The following is a 20,489-nucleotide window of genomic DNA, read 5'->3' as shown; positions in this document are numbered from 1 at the left end:
ATTTGCAGCAAAGTCCACAGGACCGATCGAAGACCTCTGGTACAGAGCCAAGAGGAGGGTCTGAATCAGAGGCTCAGACGGTTCTGTGACTGTGTAGGCTACAGATTCCTTGACTTGTGCCAAAAGGTAGTTGGGTTCCACTGAATAGGTGAGGAGTCCACTATACACATGAGGTGGCTACACAGGTAGCAGGGGCAGTGTGGCGTGGACTGGGCAGTTTTTTTAGGTTACAGGATCTCAGGAAAACAGGAAGAACGTAGGTACAGGAACCATTGGTATAACAGTTGTAAATTGTCGTAGCTGTGTTGGGAAAGTACCTGAGCTCCAAGCACTAATAGAAAGCACTGATGCTCAAATCGTTACAGGCACTGAAAGCTGGCTAAAGCCGGAGGAAAGTTCATCTGAAAATTAATTCGAGCAATTAGTTCATGAGCCCATGCGAATAGTAAATGGCTGTGAAAACACACTTGACCTCTTAGCAACAAATAATCCTGAGTTCATAACGAGCATCAAAAGGGCTTAGTGACTGCAGGGTTGTCATAGTGAGATTGAATATTGTAAGCCCCAAATCATCCAAAAATAAATGAAAAATATACCTATTCAAAAAAGCAGATAAAAATACACTTGACACCTTCCTGAGAGACAATCTCCACTATTTCCAAATTAACAATATAAGTGTAGACCAGATGTGGCTTGAATTCAAAGAAATAGTACTGGCAGCAATTGAGAGATTTATACCAAATAAATTAACAAACAATGGAGCTGATCCTCCTTTGTACACAAACAGGTCACAACACTGTTGCAGACACAATGAAACAAACATGCCAAATTTAAACAGATGTAAAATCCCCAAGATTGCCAGTCTTTTACAGAAGCTTGAAATTTAGGGCGGACCTCAATGTGAGATGCTTATAATAGTTTCCACAATGAAACTTTGTCTCGAAACCTGACAGAAAATCCAAGGAGATTCTGATCGAATGTGAAGTAAGTTAATGGCAAGACACAATGTCTTCTCTGCACAACAGCAATGGAGATACTATGAAGACAGTGCTGTCAAAGCAGAGTTACTACACACAGCCTTCTGAAATGCCTTTACAAAAGAAGACAAAATAAATATTCCAGATTTCAAATCAAGAACAGCTGCCAATATGAGTAACGTAGAAGTAAATATCCTCGGAATAGTGAATCAACTTAAATCACTTAATAAAAGCAGGTCTTCTGGTCTAGACTGTATAACAATTAGTATCCTTTCAAAGTATGCTGATGCAATAGCTCCATACTTAGCAATCAGCTGCAACTGTTCACTTGACAAAAACTCCATCTAATCCACTAAATTACAGACACATACCATTAATGTCAATATGCAGCAGGATTTTAGAACATATATTGCGTTCAAACATTATGAATTACCTCGAAGAAAATGGTGTATTGACACACAGTCAACATGGGTTTAGAAAACATTGTTCTTGTGAAACACAACTAGCTCTTTATTCGCATGAAGTCTTGAGTCCTACTGGCAAGGGATTTCAGATTGATTCTATATTTCTGAACAGCGGAAGGCTTTTGACACTGTACCACACAAGCAGCTTGTAGTGAAATTGCGTGCTTATGGAGTATCATCTCAGCAATGTGACTGGATTCATGATTTCCTGTCAGAGAGGTCACAATTCATAGTAACTGACAGAAAATCAATGAGTAAAACAGAAGTGATTTCTGGCGTTCCCAAGGTATTGTTATAGGCACTTTGCTGTTTATTATCTATATAAATGATTTGGGAGACAATCTGAGCAATTGTCTTAGATTGTTTGCAGATGATGCTATCATTTATCGACTAAGAAAGTCATCAGAAGCTCAAAACAAATTGCAAAATGATTTAGGAAAGATATCTGAATGGTCTGAAAATTGGCAATTGGCCCTAAATAATGAAAAGTGTGAGGTCATACACGTATGTGCTCAAATGAATCCATTAAACTTCAGTTACACGATAAATCAGACAAATCTAAAGGCCGTAAATTTAACTAAATACCTAGGAATTACAATTACGAACAACGTAAATTGGAAGGAAGACATAGAAAACGTTGTAAGGAAGACCAACCAAAGACTACATTTTATTGGCAGGACACTTAGAAAATGTAACAGACCTACTAAAGAGACAGCCTACACTATGCTTGTCTGTCATCATTGTACGAACATTTGGAACTCCAACTGCAAACCACAAATTAAATGAATATTTGAAAAAATTTATAACTGAATATATCTTTATAATATTGCACAACTTACAATGTTTGCTGATATTCTTTGAAATGAAATAGAAAAATTCTGTCTATTTTGGAAAAAAGAAAAGAAAAGAAAAAAAAAAAGAGTGTACACGAGCAGGATTCGAACACAGTACCTCCATTGCGGTAGCCATGAACCTTTACTGCTACACTGACTTTCTAGGGATATATGTAATGTTACAGGTATACAAAGCATGCCATGAACTTCAAAATCGATTTTCTCAAAAACCAAGGCCCACCGCTAAAAAACCGGATAGCCAGGTACTCAGGGTAAGTGCCTGTACAATATATTTGAAGGGCATCAAAATCTGTAATTTACAGTATGGAGGGTCCTCTTGTGAGATCAATTCCATGGTCTCCAGCAGACTTTCAAAGTTGGTGGGTCTGGATACTACACATATATTAAGCAAACTGGATCTCACCTCAACAACAGAGCACATTGATGTTATAGACAAACTGAAAGTACCTAAGATAAAGGAGAACCGAGTCTGTTCATGGGTAAGTTTAGACTACTGAGGCAAATTTATTGACGAGGCTGCACAAACTGTCTACTCATTTAACCAACTAAAAATGAAAAGCATAAAGCTTGTAAAGTTCACAAGCCTGCTAGAAGGTGTTCATGGAATTGGAACTGTATCTGAAATCCAGGCCATGGTAAGCAATGTCTGCTCCGGGCAAAACTCTCACACTTGCAAAGGACGCATCACAGTCCAGTACTGGTGCAGTCATATCCCACAAAAATACTGGTGAAACAGACCAACACAATGTATACACATCCAATATGTTATCACCAGTCCAACTCTATTATTCTTAAATTGAGATGGACACACTGGCCCTTTCTTTACATGAATAGATGAAATAAGGACATCGCTAAGGTGCAATGATGAGGAAAAAGTGGGAATATTAATTCTCATGATAGCTGAGGGCAGAGTTAATTTTTGGGAACAGCTTGCTGTCATCTGAAAATGGAAAAGGTGACTGTACTTTCTGGTAGGTTAAATGATCAAAGATCTTGGATTTTTAGATCCCTTGTTCCATTCTTGTCATGTAGCAGTTTGGTGATCAGGGAGAGCTATCCTCTCTGCAATCGACACAATACGGCAGTTGTACACAGGGGGCATTTGACATAGTGGTCATCTGCAATTAACATAGACTGTGTCATATGTTTGCCTAAATGACGTGGGGTCAATTTTCATAATCTTGAAGCATTATACTTTGTCATCCTTAGGCCCTCACTGGACCAGGTGGATGCAACAATGTTCCATATCACCATGTAATTCCTCATTGCTTTGAAGTAGTTGCCCTGTGAGAGGGTTCTGGTAGCAATCTGAAAATTATTATTCTTGAATTATCTTCCTTTTAAATATATTCATTATTATTATTATTTCTTTACTTTCTCAGACGTTAAGTCTGGTTAAAAATGGGACGTGACGCGGACCTTGATCAAGCGTCACTTCCTTTTAACTGTACGGTATATGTTATATTGCATTTAGGAACTTTCGGGTAATTGAACATGTATCAATAATTACGGATTTCTGTAATTGTATATATAAGTTTGGATGTAGCTGTATTGTATTGATGTAATGGTGGATATTGTGTGGTATGACTCCTGTAGTTGATAGTATGATTGGTATGATGTCAACTTTATTCTGATGCCACATGTCCCTGACTTCCTCAGCCAGTTGGATGTATTTTTCAATTTTTTCTCCTGTTTTCTTTTGTATATTTGTTGTATTGGGTACGGATATTTCGATTAGTTGTGTTAATTTCTTCTTTTTATTGGTGAGTATGATGTCAGGTTTGTTATGTGGTGTTGTTTTATCTGTTATAATGGTTCTGTTCCAGTATAATTTGTATTCATCATTCTCCAGTACATTTTGTGGTGCATACTTGTATGTGGGAACATGATGTGTGGCTGTGTTAGATGATACGGGTGCTTGCCATGTAGTGTTTTCTTTTTCCAATTTTCTTTCTTTGTACCTGTTGATGTCATGCGATCTAAAGGGTTGTAGAAGTGGTTATGAAATTGCAGTGGTGTAGCCGATGTATTTATATGAGTGATTGCTTTTTTTATTTTGCTAGTTTCTGCTCGTTCTAGAAATAATTTTCTTAAATTGTCTACCTGTCCATAACGTAGGTTTTTAATGTCGATAAATCCCCTTCCTCCTTCCTTTCTGCTAAATGTGAATCTTTCTGTTGCTGGATTTATGTAATGTATTCTATATATGTGGCATTGTGATCATGTAAGTGTATTGAGTGCTTCTAGGTCTGTGTTACTCTATTTCACTACTCCAAATGAGTAGGTCAATATTGGTATAGCATAAGTATAGCTCTTCTTTAATATTTGTATTACCTATTCCTATTTTTTGTCTGTATCCTAGATATTTATAGGCATCTGTTTTTTTCATCACTTCTATGCAGTCGCTGTGGTTATCCAACATGTAATCTTCTTGTTTGGTGTGGTTTCCCTTGACTATGCTATTTTTCTTACATTTATCTGTTCCAAAAGGCATATTTATATCATTGCTGAAAACTTCTGTTATCTTTAGTAATTGGTTGAGTTGTTGTTTTGTTGCTGCCAGTAGTTTTAGATCATCCGTGTATAGCAAATGTGTGATTTTGTGTGGGTATGTTCCAGTAATACTATATCCATAATTTGTATTATTTAGCATGTTGGATAGTGGGTTCAGAGCAAGGCAGAACCAGAAAGGACTTAATGAGTCTCCTTGGTATATTCCACGCTTAATCTGTATTGGCTGTGATGTGATGTTATTTGAATTTGTTTGGATATTAAGTGTGATTTTCCAATTTTTCATTACTATGTTTAGGAACTGTATCAATTTAGGATCTACTTTGTATATTTCCAATATCTGTAGTAACCATGAGTGGGGTACACTATCAAAAGCTTTTTGGTAATCAATGTATGCATAGTGTTGTGACCTTTGTTTAGTTTTAGCTTGATATGTCACCTCTGCATCTATTATCAGTTGCTCTTTGCATCCTCGTGCTCCTTTGCAGCAGCCTTTTTGTTCTTCATTTATAATTTTGTTCTGTGTTGTATGTGTCATTAATTTCTGTGTAATGACTGAAGTTAATATTTTGTATATTGTTGGTAGGCATGTTATGGGGCGACATTTAGCTGGATTTTCCGTGTCTGCTTGATCTTTAGGTTTCAGATAAGTTAATAATACATCAACAGCTTGCCTTACAACATAAACTTATAAAACAACACTTTCCCACATACAAGTATGCACCACAAAATGTACTGGAGAATGACGAATTTCAATTATACTGGAACAGAACCATTATAACAGATAAAACAACACCACATAACAAACCTGACATCATACTCACCAATAAAAAGAAGAAATTAACACAACTAATCGAAATATCCATACCCAATACAACAAATATACAAAAGGAAACAGGAGAAAAAATTGAAAAATACATCCAACTGGCTGAGGAAGTAAAGGACATGTGGCATCAGGATAAAGTTGACATTATACCAATTATACTATCAACTACAGGAGTCATACCACACAATATCCACCAGTAAATTAATGCAATACAGCTACATCCAAACTTATATATACAACTACAGAAAGCCGTAATTATTGATACATGTTCAATTACCCGATAGTTCCTAAATGCAATATAACATATACCGTACAGTTAAAAGGAAGTCACGCTTGATCAAGGTCCGCGTCACTTTCCATTTTTGACCAGACATAATGTCTGAGAAAAGAAAGAAATAGAAATAATAATAATAATAATAATATTAAAGATGAGAGAAATAGGTAATGCAGCTGGTGGACGTCCCCGGGGCTCTGCACGAGATGGGAGCTGCCCCACGCACAGGTGTCCCAGTCCTGCTCCAGTGTACTAAAGACAAAGAGCAGCACCCTCTATTTAACAGAATGCTACCTCTGAAATAGAAAACAGGCTGCAATTGAAAAGGACACAAACCATATCTAAAAGTAATTAAAAGATAGTAAGAGAGGGATGAAAGAGTGAGATGGTAATGGAGGCAGAACCGGGAATCCCATAGACCCAGCATGCAGTGGGAGACACCACAACCCCAACCATCCCGCCTTTTTCCCAAAGGTAGTTTAAAACCTTATATCTGAAAATAAAAACCACTTTTATGGAGAAAACAGAGAACCAGTTCAACTATCCGTGAGTCATCTGCCAAAACTTGAGGCAAGGAATTCAGATGACCATGCTTAGTATGGACAGCCAGAAGAAGAGAGCATTTCTCCAGGATATAAGCTACTGTCTTAACAGCTCCACAACTACAATGTGGGGGTGAATCACCACATAATACAAAACTATGGGTCAGCCACGTATGGCCAGTGCACAGGAAACATAGGACAATGGGTTCCTTCTGGGAGGAATCGAAGGAACAGCACCATACAGTAGTTGTTCCCTCGATAGTGCAGAGTTTATTAGAGGGAGCAGTAGAAAAACTAGACGTCATTCCATATCTGAGTAGGGACACACAAATCGGCACTTGGCATCAGCAAAGCGAATGGGGGTGAGTAATCAGCCCTCCAGCCTAAACATAAGCCATTTCATTCCCTGGGATACCCATACGACTTGGGATCCAGAGAAAAATGGCCGAGTAGTCAGTATGACTAAAATCAGTGACAAGACCATGAACAGCAGGGACCACAGGGTAATAACATCAATCCACGCATTGAATCATCACATATTAAAACATGTTCAAGGGAGGCCTATTTTTTTTTAAAGGGGGGGGGGGTGGAGAGCTTTGTTAATGACTATTAACTCCGCGTAGAAACATTACATATTCCTGGCAACAAATGTTGTTCCTGACCACCAAGGGATGTAAGAGCATTTCTATTTTATTCATGGTTTTAGAGCTGTAAGTCTAGAAGAGGGCAACATACTGAGACTCCTCAAGAACTGAATGTAACAGATACGTAATTTCAAGGGGCAACAGAGACTTCAGGACCTTGAAATAGATTCCAATGGATGGCTGAGGAGGGGGGGTGGGCACACAAGAAAACACGGGGAGCGATTCCAGAGAGGAGAGGCAAAGATCCTGGCAGAAGGCTATGAGGTGCATTCGGTAATCCCACCTGACGGCATGTATCAGGAGGTTGATGGACCTCATATGCAAAAAGAATGGCACAGTTTTAATGATAGGGAATTTTCAAATGGTGATTGCATAGGTAACAGCAGAACTGAAGAGGTTAGATCCTGCTTTGGCAAGTAGACTCTTTATGGGACTAGTCTAGAAGGCATCAGTGGGCAGACGAACTCCCACAATGATGGGCAGGGTTTAGCAATTTCAAAGCCGAAGGTTTGTTCCAGCCACACACCTGGCAAATATATTCCAGCCAGGATGAGAGCAGGACCCAATAAATAAGAATAGCACGATCTGCACCACAAGAGGTGGTGGCAATGAAGCACAGAATTAAGCTTCTTCTTTAATATTATATGTGGTGATGCATGTGTTGACGTACACTTCCATACCAGGCACAGCCAGGGTAATGGCAGAACAGGCTTATAGCTGGTACACAGCAAACAATTTAACCCTTAATTTTACACACAGTCACATATTAAATATCACAAAGAGAAAGAAAGTCTGTTCAGAAGCCAAATTGCATTTTAAGAATTTTTAACATCGTGTAGCCCTGTCAGCAACTGTGATAATTAAACATATAACACGTCAGCCTCAGTTGCAAATAGAAACCAATCTTTATCTAGGTTTCAGCAAAAATAATTTGGCCTTCTTCAGAAGCTATTGACACTAAACTATTACACGCCAAAGTTTGGCCATGTCAAGTGTAAAACTATAGCACCGTAGTACCCAGTCATAAATCTACATTACTTAGCCGACGAGAAACAGCAGGCCTCAAAATTGCATTACTGCTGACAGATACATTTGAAAGAAAAGAAACTAAGAAATGATCATGTTTTGAACTCTGCAATTAGAATTCACAGTTTTGGACACATTTTTATTTCATTTAAAAAAGATAGCACATTTCAGCTTGACACAGAGGATGCATATCTGTTAATCCAATTGATTAAAAATTACATAATAAATAATTGGTGAAAATTACAAATCTTGACATTGACGGCACTGGTGGGAGATGCAATGATAGTTTCTAAAAGAGCAAATATTTAGCAACAGTAAATAAAAATATTTAGCAACAGTAAATAAATGTCAGAAAGCAAAGTAGTAGTTGTTGTGGTCTTCAGTCCAAAGACTGGTTTGATGCAGCTCTCCATGCTACTCTACCCTGTGCCAGCTTCTTCATCTCCCAGTACCTAGTGCAACCTACATCCTTCTGAATCTGTTTAGTTTATTAAATTTTCTAACCTACCTGCCCAATTAAGGGATTTGACATTCCACACTCCGATCCATAGAACGCCAGTTTTCTTTCTCCTGATAACAACGTCCTCCTGAATAGTCCCCACCCAGAGATCCGAATGGGGGACTATTTTACTTCCGGAATATTTTAACCAAGAGGACACCATCATAACTTATCTATACAGTAAAGCTGCATGCCCTCGCGAAAAATTACGGCCATAGTTTCCCCTTGCTTTCAGCCATTTGCAGTACCAGCACAGCAAGGCCGTTTTGGTTAGTGTTACAAGGCCAGATCAGTCAATCATCCAGACTGTTGCCCCTGCAACTACTGAAAAGGCTGCTGCCCCTCTTCAGGAACCACACATTTGTCTGGCCTTTCAACACATACCCCTCCGTTGTGGTTGCACCTATGGTACGGCTACCTGTATCGCTGAAGCACCCAAGTCTCCCCACCAACGGCAAGGTCCATGGTTCATGGGGGGAAAGCAAAGTTAAAAGCAATTATATGTAAAAATCATATTTAGTAAACCAATGTAAGAAAATGTAGAGTAATAGGTAGCTTCTGAGCATAAAAACACGTGAACTGATTACGTATAAAAATGAACATATGTTAAAAATAGTACCAGCAATGTAAATTATGCATCAAAGCAAAAAGAATAACAGTTAAATTATATGCAAAATAAACAAAAGTATGTCATGTAGGTGGCTGTCAGAGGTTGATTCACTCCACAGGCAGTCCATCAGCTTGTAGTAGACACAGAATGGTGGGTCCATCAGTTCCACTGTACTAGGAGCCACCGGCCTGTGTTGATATACACTGAGGTGACAAAAGTCATGGGATGCCTGCTCCTAATATTGTGTCAGACCTCTTTCTGCCCAGCGTAGTGCAACAACTTGGCATGACGTGGACTCAATAAGTCTCCTGCAAGAACACTAAGCCATGCTGCTTCTATAGTTGCCAATAATTGTGAAAGTGTTACCAGTGCAGGATTTTGTGCATGAACTGACCTCTCGATTATGTCCCATAAATGTTCAATGGAATTCATATTGGGCAATCTGTGTGGCCAAATCATCCACTAAAACTGTACAGAATGTTCTTCAAACCAGTCACAAACAACTGTGGCCCTGTGACACAGTGCTTTATCCTCCATAAAAATTCCATCATTGTTTGGGAACATGAAGCTCATGAATGGCTACAAATGGTCCCCAAGTAGTCGAACATAAGCATTTCTCAATGGCCGGCTCAGTTGGATGAGAGAACCCAGTCCATTCCACATAAACATAGCCTACACCATTATGGAGGCACCACCAGCTTGTACAGTGCCTTGTCGACAACTTGGGTCCGTGGCTTTGTGGGTCTGCACCACATTCGAATCCTACTGTCAGCTCTTACCAACTGATATTGGGACTCATCTGACTAGATCACAGTTTTCCAGTCATCTAGGGTACAAGCAATATGGTCACAAACCCAGGAGAGGTGCTGGAGGCAATGTTATCCTGTTAGCACAGGTGTTCACATTTGTCGTCTGCTGCTGTAGCCCATTAACAACAAATCTTGCAATACTGTCCTAACAGGTATGTTCATCATATAGCCCACACTGATTTCTGCAGCTATTTCATGCAGTGTTACTTGTCTGATAGCACTGATAACTCTACATGAACACAACTGCTCTTGGTTGTTAAATGAAGGCCGCTGCGTTGTAAATGGTGAGAAGTAATGCTTGAAATTTGGTATTCTCGGCACACTTTCAGCATTGTGAATCTCAAAATATTGAATTCCCTAACAATTTCCAAAATGAAATGTCCCATAGGTCTAGCTCAAACTAAAATTCCCAATTCAAAGTCTGTTAATTCCTGCTGTGTGACCATAATCACACCTCAAACCTTTTCATGCGAATCACCTGAGTACAAATGACAGCTCAGCCAATGGAATGCTCTTTTGTAGTTTGTGTACACTGAACTATCACCATCTATATCTGTGCATATCACTATCCCACAACTTATGTCACTCTGTGTATGCAAACTGTATGGTTGATGCCACCACTGACAAGCTGCTCTAGTATGGGGACGTACACGTACGACAGGAACAAAACTATGACTAAATACAACTGTACTATAATGAATTTGTGGCTGAGTTAGCCCCTCTTCTAACAATAATCTATCACAAATACCTAAAACATAAAACCGTGCCTAGCAGCTGGAAGACAGCACAGGTTACACCCATTTACCATAAGAGTAATAGAAGTGATCCACAAAACTACCATCCAATATCCTTGACATCAATTTGTTGTAGAACATATTATGAAGTGTTCTGGACAAATCCAATATGTGCTGCTGGTAAAATATCAGTAGATTGATAATTATTTCAAAAAATATTGATATATATCGGTGATATTTTTTCACTTGATATATTGATATCAAAATTGCAATATCAAATTCTGACATATTATATAGTTTTTTACCAATTTTCAGCAAGTATTTGAAATTGTAATATAACATAATTTTACTCCTACTGTGTGAAGGAGTCTTAGTATTTTTTGAGTTTTCATCATGTCCAGTCTTTCTCTCCGACTGTGTGAAGCAAACGTATGTGCAGGGGGGGGGGGGGGGGGGGCGGGCAGAGATGTGTGAGGCGAAAAGCTGAAGTAATTGGCACTCAGTGCTACCAACAGAAAATGCAAAACTAAAAAAACAAGGAAGTCAACATGAAGTGTTCTGGACAAATCCAATAAGTGACGAAACCAAACGACGGACCCATCGGACACCTTTTATTTTGCCACTTACATGCAGTTACCATTGTCAGCAAAGTGGTTTCCTCCAAGCATGAATGTGCATCATTTTCCTTTCAATTCTTGCTCCAAGGGGGATAAGCAGGTTGCTAGTTTGGTGATGTACAGACTATCTAATAATAAACCAATACTTAATATAATGGAAGGAAACATTCCACGTGGGAAAAATTATATATAAAAACAAAGATGAGGTGACTTACCGAACAAAAGCGCTGGCAGGTCGATAGACACACAAACAAACACAAACATACACACAAAATTCAAGCTTTCGCAACAAACTGTTGCCTCATCAGGAAAGAGGGAAGGAGAGGGGAAGACGAAAGGAAGTGGGTTTTAAGGGAGAGGGTAAGGAGTCATTCCAATCCCGGGCGCGGAAAGACTTACCTTAGGGGGAAAAAAGGACAGGTATACACTCGCACACACGCACATATCCATCCACACATACAGACACTGTGTCTGTATGTGTGGATGGATATGTGCGTGTGTGCGAGTGTATACCTGTCCTTTTTTCCCCCTAAGGTAAGTCTTTCCGCTCCCGGGATTGGAATGACTCCTTACCCTCTCCCTTAAAACCCACTTCCTTTCGTCTTCCCCTCTCCTTCCCTCTTTCCTGATGAGGCAACAGTTTGTTGCGAAAGCTTGAATTTTGTGTGTATGTTTGTGTTTGTTTGTGTGTCTATCGACCTGCCAGCGCTTTTGTTCGGTAAGTCACCTCATCTTTGTTTTTATATATAAACCAATACTTAAATATACAGTTCTAAAACCGCAGTATATTTACAATGTGAAGTCTATATTTTTATGGGCCAATATTTTTTTTCCATTGATATACTGGTACTTTTTCTCGATACATCAAGACCCTATGATATTTTTTTAAATATCGATATATCAGATTCTCGATATTTTTGAAAATACCAACAGTCCTAGCTCAAATATAATGAGATACCTCAAACAGAATGACCTCCACACAAACCAGCATGGATACTGAAGACACCGATCACATAAAATCCAACTCAAACTTTTCTCACATGACAATCCAAAAGCTTTGTATCAAGGCAGTCAGATAGAAGCAGTATTTCTCGATTTCCAAAAAGTGTGTGACTCAGTATCACATCCATGCTTAATTTCAAAAGTACGATCATACAGGGTACCATGAGAAATTTGTGACTGGAATGAGGACTATTTTAGTAGGAAGGACGCAGCATGTTATCTTACATGAAGAGTCATCATCAGATGTAGAAGTGATTTCGGGTTTGCTCCAGGGAAGTGTATTGTGGCCTTTGCTGCTCATGTTGTATATTAATGATCTTGCAGACTACATTACTATTAATGTCAGAGTTTTTGCAGATGATGCAGCTGTCCTTAGTACAGTACTTCATGAAAGAAGCTGTGTAAACATTCAGCCAGTTCTTCATTAGAATTCAAAGTGATGCAGATATTGGCAACTTGCTTTAAATGCTCAGAAATGTAAAACTATGCTCTTCACAAAAGAAAAAATGCAGTATTCTATGACTATCATATCAATGAGTCACAGTTGGAATTGGCCAACTCCTACAAATACCTGGGTGCAATACTTTGTAGGGACATGAAATCAAATGATCACATAATCTCAGCCATGGGAAACCAGAGTGTCAGACTTTGGTTTATTGATAGAATACTGGGAAAATGTTATCAGTCTACAAAGGATACTATTTACAAATCACTCCTGCAACCCATTCTGGAACAATGCTTAAGTGTGTGGGACCCATACCAAATACTACCACCCAGTGGTATTGAGGTTTTACTTCTGAAGAAGGACTTTGCCTAAAAGTTGAAAATAGTTCTGATGTATTTCATTGTGCCTGTCTGCTACTCTATGCCTCCACTATGTTGTTAGTAGCAATCTATACTTTCCATGCTGCTGTTATTCCATCCTTGGCTTCCCACTGTTTAACAATCACACAGTCACAGGTAATTCAGGACATAGGATTCACTTATTGACAGGGTACTGTAACAATAAGGTTAGGCCATAAAGGAGACTCCATACAAAACTTTTGTAAGCCCCTTTTTCGAATACTGGTGAAGAGTCTGGAACTCGTGCCAAAGAGAACCAACAGGGGATGTTGCACATATTCAAAGACAAGCAGCACACATCATCAAAGTTTTGTTTTAGTCACAGGAGAGTATAAATAAAATGCTGAAAAACCTGAGCTAATAAAAACTTGAAGAACAGAACGTGAAGACTTATAACTATGCTTCACACTCTACGTATCACTCCCATAGGGGCCACAAAGACATTAGATAATTACAGGATGTACATGGTGATTTATGCAGGCATTCTGTCCCCATTCCATATGCGATTAAAATGCGAAGAAATGTGGTGCACCGAGCGAGGTGGCGCAGTGGTTAGACAGTGGACTCGCATTCAGGAGGACGACGGTTCAATCCCGCGTCCGGCCATCCTGATTTAGGTTTTCCGTGATTTCCCTAAATCGCTCCAGGCAAATGCCGGGATGGTTCCTTTCAAAGGGCACGGCCGACTTCCTTCCCCGTCCTTCCCTAATCCGATGACCTCGCTGTCTGGTCTCCTTCCCCAAAACAACCCCCCCCTCCCCCCACAAATGTGGTGCCAATGCAGGCTTTTGGTCACTTCTGTGACACTCTCCCATGCGTTAATGAAACCTCTGGCCATTTGTACTGCCCCTCTTTGTATACATTCAACATCCTCCTTTAGTCCTATTTGTTGTGTGTCCCAAACACTTGGGCCATATCCTAGAATGGGTCACACAAGTGTTTTGTAAGCAATATCATTTGTACACTGACAGTATTTTCCCACTATCCCACCAATGAATCCAAATCTGCCACCTGACTTACGCATGACAGAGTCAAGAAATCATTCCATTTCAAATACCTACAAACTGTTAGAACCAGATATTTTTATGAGCTGACTCATTTTCAATTTAGACTGACTGAAGGTCAAGTCAATGAGGCGTAGCATGTCTGAAACAGATTGTGTTTGCAGAGGGCATGTTGGAGTAAGCAGTTGCACATTCAAGTGTGGGATGTTAATGTATCTAAATTGTTTGTGCGTAATGTTAGTGCGGGACTGGACTTTGTGTGTTATTTTATGATGTGGAAGTATCTCTATTATGCTGTGTAAGTATAACTGTTTTCCTGTGAGTTAATGTCGAATGAAATAAATATTCGATTCCACTTGTGGGTCAATCCATGTGAAGTGATCCAATGGTGCTTGTTTGACCATTTTTTAATATTTTAATTTTTTTATATGTGATTACCCTATAATTGAGAATTACAAAACAGGTTTTTAAAAAATTTTACCTTGCATGTTACTGAATGGCAGCTATTTTTATTAGAAAGCACATTACGGTTTTTCAATTTGGAGACATTACCATTAATTTGAATATCTCTGCACTGGGTTAAGTTATAACATTGACATAATTATTTCTAGAAAAGTCTCCTCTACAACATTGCTTATACCCTAAATTCAAAACTAACCAGTCAAAATGACCTCCAAAGTTTGATATTGAAAATTTAGAAAATCCACTTTCTAGGCCCAAAAATAACAATCAAGGAGTGATTTATCAGAGTCTACTTTTTTCCCCTCTAACTAGATGTCAAACTACTTGCCTTATTTTTAGAGCAAGGGTCATTCCATATCAAATCACCCAATAAAAAATAAATTTTACACCCACCTCCTTAGATTTTCATGAAATTTGGCTCAAATGGTTCTAATACCATCCTGACAACACCTGCAAATTTTTTTGCTGTATCTCTTATAGTTTTTTTAAATAAATTTTTAAAGTTTTTATGTTTTGCGTTTTCCGAACCTTCAGAAATGGTAAATTTAATTTGTATTCAAAACTTTAAAATTGCTTATCTTAAAAACTCTTTTAGACAACATCATGAATTTTTGCAGCAAGTTTATTTATTATACATATTTGAAGATAAAAATGATACTATTAAAATACATTAATATTTTCTATGATATATATATATATTGTTTTTTTCTTTTTTTTAACGGATGTTTTGTTTTATAAGAATTGCAATATCTAGAGTCTCAGACCTGATAGAATGCTCAAATTTTTTTAATTTACTCTTAAACATATAGGCTACTTGATAAAACAAAAATAATGATGGCTTTTTAACATGTTTATTAATTATAGTAGATTACATTAGAATTATGTACAAAGATAGTGTTCTTACAACACTTATGTATAACCCAATTGATTGCTTGAAGCATTGAATTTGAGTAATTTTGTCTTTTTAATAAACATTAATGCTGATTCAAACTGTTTTTCCACTTCATCCAAGAGCTTTCAGTTCTTTTGATACAGTCTTTTTTTGAAGTAATACATTCTTCCAGTGCCACTTGATTGAGGTGCGTCTACTACACAGACTGTGCGCTCCAAAGGCACTATGCAAGAATCTTCTCTTTCACGCCAATAAAATGATGCAGCTGGTCCTGAAGGATGTAGAAATAGAATTTCTGCATCTTCTTCATCATTGAATATTGTTTTTACCTGTCCAAAGTACCAGTTACCATCATGATTTGCATGGTTCAACACGAACCCAATCAGAAGAAGAATGGGAAGAAAAGACTAAGGAGGGTTTTACACTATCTGTAGTCCTTCTAATTTCAAGGTTGTTTGTTGGAAGTGGTTTGAAGTTACGAAAACTTCTTGTTCCAGGAATGGTTCGGGTTGCTGAAAAAACGTTTTTCTAGTTTTAACCGTAGCAAATCAGCTTTTTTGTCAATAAAGTGAAAATGAATGTTTTCAATATTTTTTTCACAAAACTTGTACACATCGATTGCTGTCATTATTTGTTCTTCATCCGAAAGCTGTAGACTGGCTTTCCTTAAAATTCTTTTAATAGTTCCTCCTAGGCCATCACAAATTGACTTCCCATGACTTGTTGCAAAAAAAGAGTGTTGGGCCTTCAAATTAAAGTCTCTCAAGTGTTCAGTCAAATTTTTAAAACCGTTTCTATTTTAGTACGGCCCAGCACAACCATCTGTAAAGTAGTGAACTGAGTCAATGTCAGTATGATGTAATGACAGCCACTTTGTAATTTCTTTTTGTACAAAGTTAACAAAACCAGTGTCATGTTCTTGGTCATCACTAATAAAACAGTGGTTGGAACCAAAAACATTGTTTTCCTCATATCCTATGAAAATTCCAACTGGGTGTAGAGTACAACCACCTCTATTCCAGTGGTAACTTTGGATCTCATTTTGTATAACAAAGGAATAATTTTCACTGAAATCCATCACAATAATTGCTGTTTTGGGTGGTGGGTCTTCTTTCAATCTTTTAAAGGCTGCTGATTGGGATTTTGCTATAAACGAGTGCGGGGTGAGCTTTTCCAATGACCTAACCAATAAAGAAATGTAGTCTTCAACACTGATAGACTGTTTGATCATTTCTGCCCTGTCTGTGTTAACCCACTGACTGATTACAATTTCTTCTTCTAAATCATAATCTTCACTTAGTTTTTCAGTTAAGTACTCAGTTAGTGCAGCATTTGCAGGACAGCTGTCGCAATGATGTAGCATGCAGTTTTGGTTTTCCGTGTTGCACACAAGCATCTTAATTAGGTCTTTATAAGATTCTTCAATTTTCACAGTATCCAATAATAGTTTAACATTCTGGTGGATACTGCATACACATACAGTGTGTGTGCCTGCAGCACCAGCAAGGATACACCATTTAGGTCTCAAGAAACAAAATTTTGAAAATCCTACTTCTACCTCGGGATTATCCCATTTGAAAGAATAATAGAGTTCTCTCAAGTTACACAAAATGAGTCTTTTTTGCATGTACACATTTTTTTGAACACTTACTTTGTCTTTTGTTCCAGGTAGCACTCTGGAACTTTCATCCTTTTCATAAAAATCTGTACTGTATTTTCAGAAAGAGTTTTACCTTTTTTTGGACCAGGAGTTTCCAAAATACCCTTTTCAGATTTTAGCTTTCTAGCTTGTCGCACCATGTACTCACTTACATTAAATTCTTTCATCACTTTATTTCGACTCCAAGAATCTGGAGCCAAGGTCAGAATCTGGATTTTTCTAGACCTCCAACAGATGACATCTTCTCTTTCATAAGAGAAATCATTACATCAAAATCTTTGCTTTCTCAACCACACTTTTATCTTCTTCGTCATCATCAGAACTTGGTGCATCATATTTTAATGCTTTTGTAACCGCCTTTTTTGCAGTCATTTCAATACTGCTAACCTTCCTTTTAAAATAAGACCCTTTACTTTGTTCTGACAAGCCATGAAGCTTTATCGGTGTTAAACCTAAATAATCAAGAGCAATGTTTGTTTGTATGAGGGATTCATTTCCGGATTCCAATGATTCTAATTCAACCATGACTTCATCATCAGTTTCACTTTCATTGACTTCAACTCTTAATTTTTCCTCACAAAAGTTACGGCATGTTGAGCAAAGCTTTTGTCCAGGTTTTATGCTACTATTTTTTGTCAGTAATTGTTTAGAAAGATCCAAGCCTACACTTCTCAACGACTTTTGATGGGCTTTTTGTGTTTTTTTTAGTGGGTCTACACATGTTGTTTGATACTTTTCAAAAACATTTAAAAAGTAGTAGCTGCGGTGTGAACATATATTGTTAAATTCACACAGATTAATTTCAGATCGTAAGTGGATCAAATTTTCTTCCTTCCTCACTCAATTCAAGTACCGGTTGTAACTTTTTTGAAGGTGTGTAGGTTGTTTGGAAACAGTCAGATTTTTTAAATAACCCTACGCTACAGGTTTGAATATCTGACATACTGATTTCACTTTTGGTCTGATTACTTTTCTGGTTACTTTTGTAGGATATTGGAAAAGAATCTCTGTAACTAAGTAACAGTACTTACTGAAAGTTCGAATAAATTTAATAAAATACTATCCAAGCACTATTTAACACTGTAATAATTTTTTACTTCAGAACACAGGAATAACAAAACAAAATCCAAGCATACATTGTTACTCCAAGAAGACAAAAACTTATTTTTGGTGTCTTAAGTCACTTGATACTTTTTATTTTTAAAATATAATTAATATTATTTAAAAAATTAGATAACAGGTTAAAAAGCCAACATAATTTTTCTTTTCTCTAATAGCCTATACAATTAAAAGTATTTTAAAACAAATTTGAGCTTTCTATCAGGTCTGAGACTCTAGATATTGCAGTTTTTGTAAAACTAAACAAAGAAAAAAAAACAACAAATAATTGTAATTTTTTTTATTTGGAAGATTTTAATATATCTTTATGGTAATTTTTTTAACATTTAGATATAATACACAAACTTATTCCAAAATTTCATACTGGTATCTTGAGTATTCTTTAACATACAAATTTTTTTAGTTGTGAGGACACGTTTAAGTTACGATTTCCAACTGCTGAAACAACGCCAAATCTAAAAACTTTAAAAACTTATAAAAAAACTATAAGAGATAGAGCAAAAAAATTTTTACAAGTGCTTTCAGGATGATAAAAGAAGTAATTGTACCAAGTTTCATCAAAATCTGACATGGTTGATGTCAAGGCCTGGGTGACTTGACATGGAATGACCTGCAAATGTTTCCTTAATTTTTACAAATTCCTCAAAATTTGAAAAATCTTTATTTTTTGTTAAGTTTGGAGCTAGTTATCTCTCGTGGGTATACAAAGTTGATTTTCGCACATTTTGTACACCTATATGATAGTAAAGTACTGTAAAAATTTCAGCACTGATATTTGAGTGAAAAAAAGATATGAATTTTTGAAAATGAGAAAATAATTCACGTTATGCTACAATTGATTTTATGGTTGTTGCCTAGTTAAATGGCCTGTATCCTTTGAAGTGGAACATCTGAAACTGGTGTTCAGCATCTACAGCCCCCTGCTTTGTTTCACACTTATTCTCCAGTTCATCTATAAAGTATAAATTTTAAGCAGCAGTGGTCAGCACACTGGACTCTCATCCCGGAAGACAAGGGTTCAAATCCGCGTCCGGCCAAACTGATTTATGTTTTCCGTGATTTCCCTAAATCGCTTCAGGCAAATGCTGGGATGATTCCTTTGAAAGCACATCGCCGACTTCCTTCCCTAATCCGATGGGACCGATTTTCTCGCTGTTTGGTCCCCTCCCTCGAATCAACCAAGTCACATTAACCAGCATCAATTGAAATCCAAACACGATATGAAGGATTAAAGTAAAATCAACCCAAAGATAGCTGTAATTGGTGATTTCTTTATTGTCACAACCAGTTTCGCACCATTAAACTAGCTTCCTCAGGTGAAAACTGTCATATTACACCACCATAACGGCCCCATCGTTCTTAGTCAAGCACCAAAGCGCTATTCAATGCAACGAAACCGGTTGTGACAAACAAATCACCAATTACAGATGCCTGACAATTCATATTACTTTTATTCATTACAAAGTTTAACGGCTTTGGCTATCCGCATTGCAAAGTTCTATCTAAACACGGTAAATAATTCCCATACAAACAATCTTAAAGTACTGGTACTCTATACAAGTGGGCACACTTCAAAATATGTTAGTAAAATTGCCGTTCTATGTAGAATAACACCTTCACAATTATGATTTCAATGATGTCACTGCACATACCTGGAGCGCTGAGCTTCCACAAGATTTCTGATAGTTTTCAAGATCGCCATCAAGTGATATCCCAGTCAAATCAGCTTGTTTGTCAACAGAAGGTGAACGAAACATATTTTCAATCTCTCTCTCCTGCGACACCCATCTATTTGAAGCGCCTCTCAAATATCATCAAAACAAAACATGCCAAAGATCATCAGGATTATTGTGTAGATACCATGTTCGTACAGTTACTATCGATGTCTAGATACCCATTTTAACTAATTTACTCACACGCGACATATTTCTTACAGTTAAATGCTGGAACAATATAATCCTATGACGTAAACTGTAATAACTGCTAAATTTAGATTGCAGTGACACCCAGCTTATGGTGTAACTGGTTTTCGATTGTACAGTCCAAGAAATTTCATCTCGAAAATACCACCATTTTTAGAATGTTTCTTTGTTTCAGTGGTGTGCTGCGGACAGTGTAAG

At 37.5% G+C, this 20,489-nt stretch overlaps 1 protein-coding gene across 1 annotated transcript in view; it reads right to left on the bottom strand.

The window, feature by feature from the left end:
- Positions 1-20,325, bottom strand: part of LOC126473225 (Werner syndrome ATP-dependent helicase-like) — a 226,536-nt gene extending 206,211 nt beyond the window's left edge. Inside the window, exon 1 of the mRNA XM_050100136.1 lies at positions 20,022-20,325. Coding sequence (XP_049956093.1) covers positions 20,022-20,126 — 105 coding nt within the window. The 5' untranslated portion in view covers positions 20,127-20,325. The remainder of the gene's footprint in view (positions 1-20,021) is intronic.
- Between the last annotated feature and the right edge of the window lie 164 nt (positions 20,326-20,489).

Source organism: Schistocerca serialis, chromosome 4 (assembly GCF_023864345.2).
Source record: "Schistocerca serialis cubense isolate TAMUIC-IGC-003099 chromosome 4, iqSchSeri2.2, whole genome shotgun sequence".
NCBI lineage: Eukaryota > Metazoa > Arthropoda > Insecta > Orthoptera > Acrididae > Schistocerca > Schistocerca serialis.
This window is presented reverse-complemented; position numbering and strand designations above follow the sequence as displayed.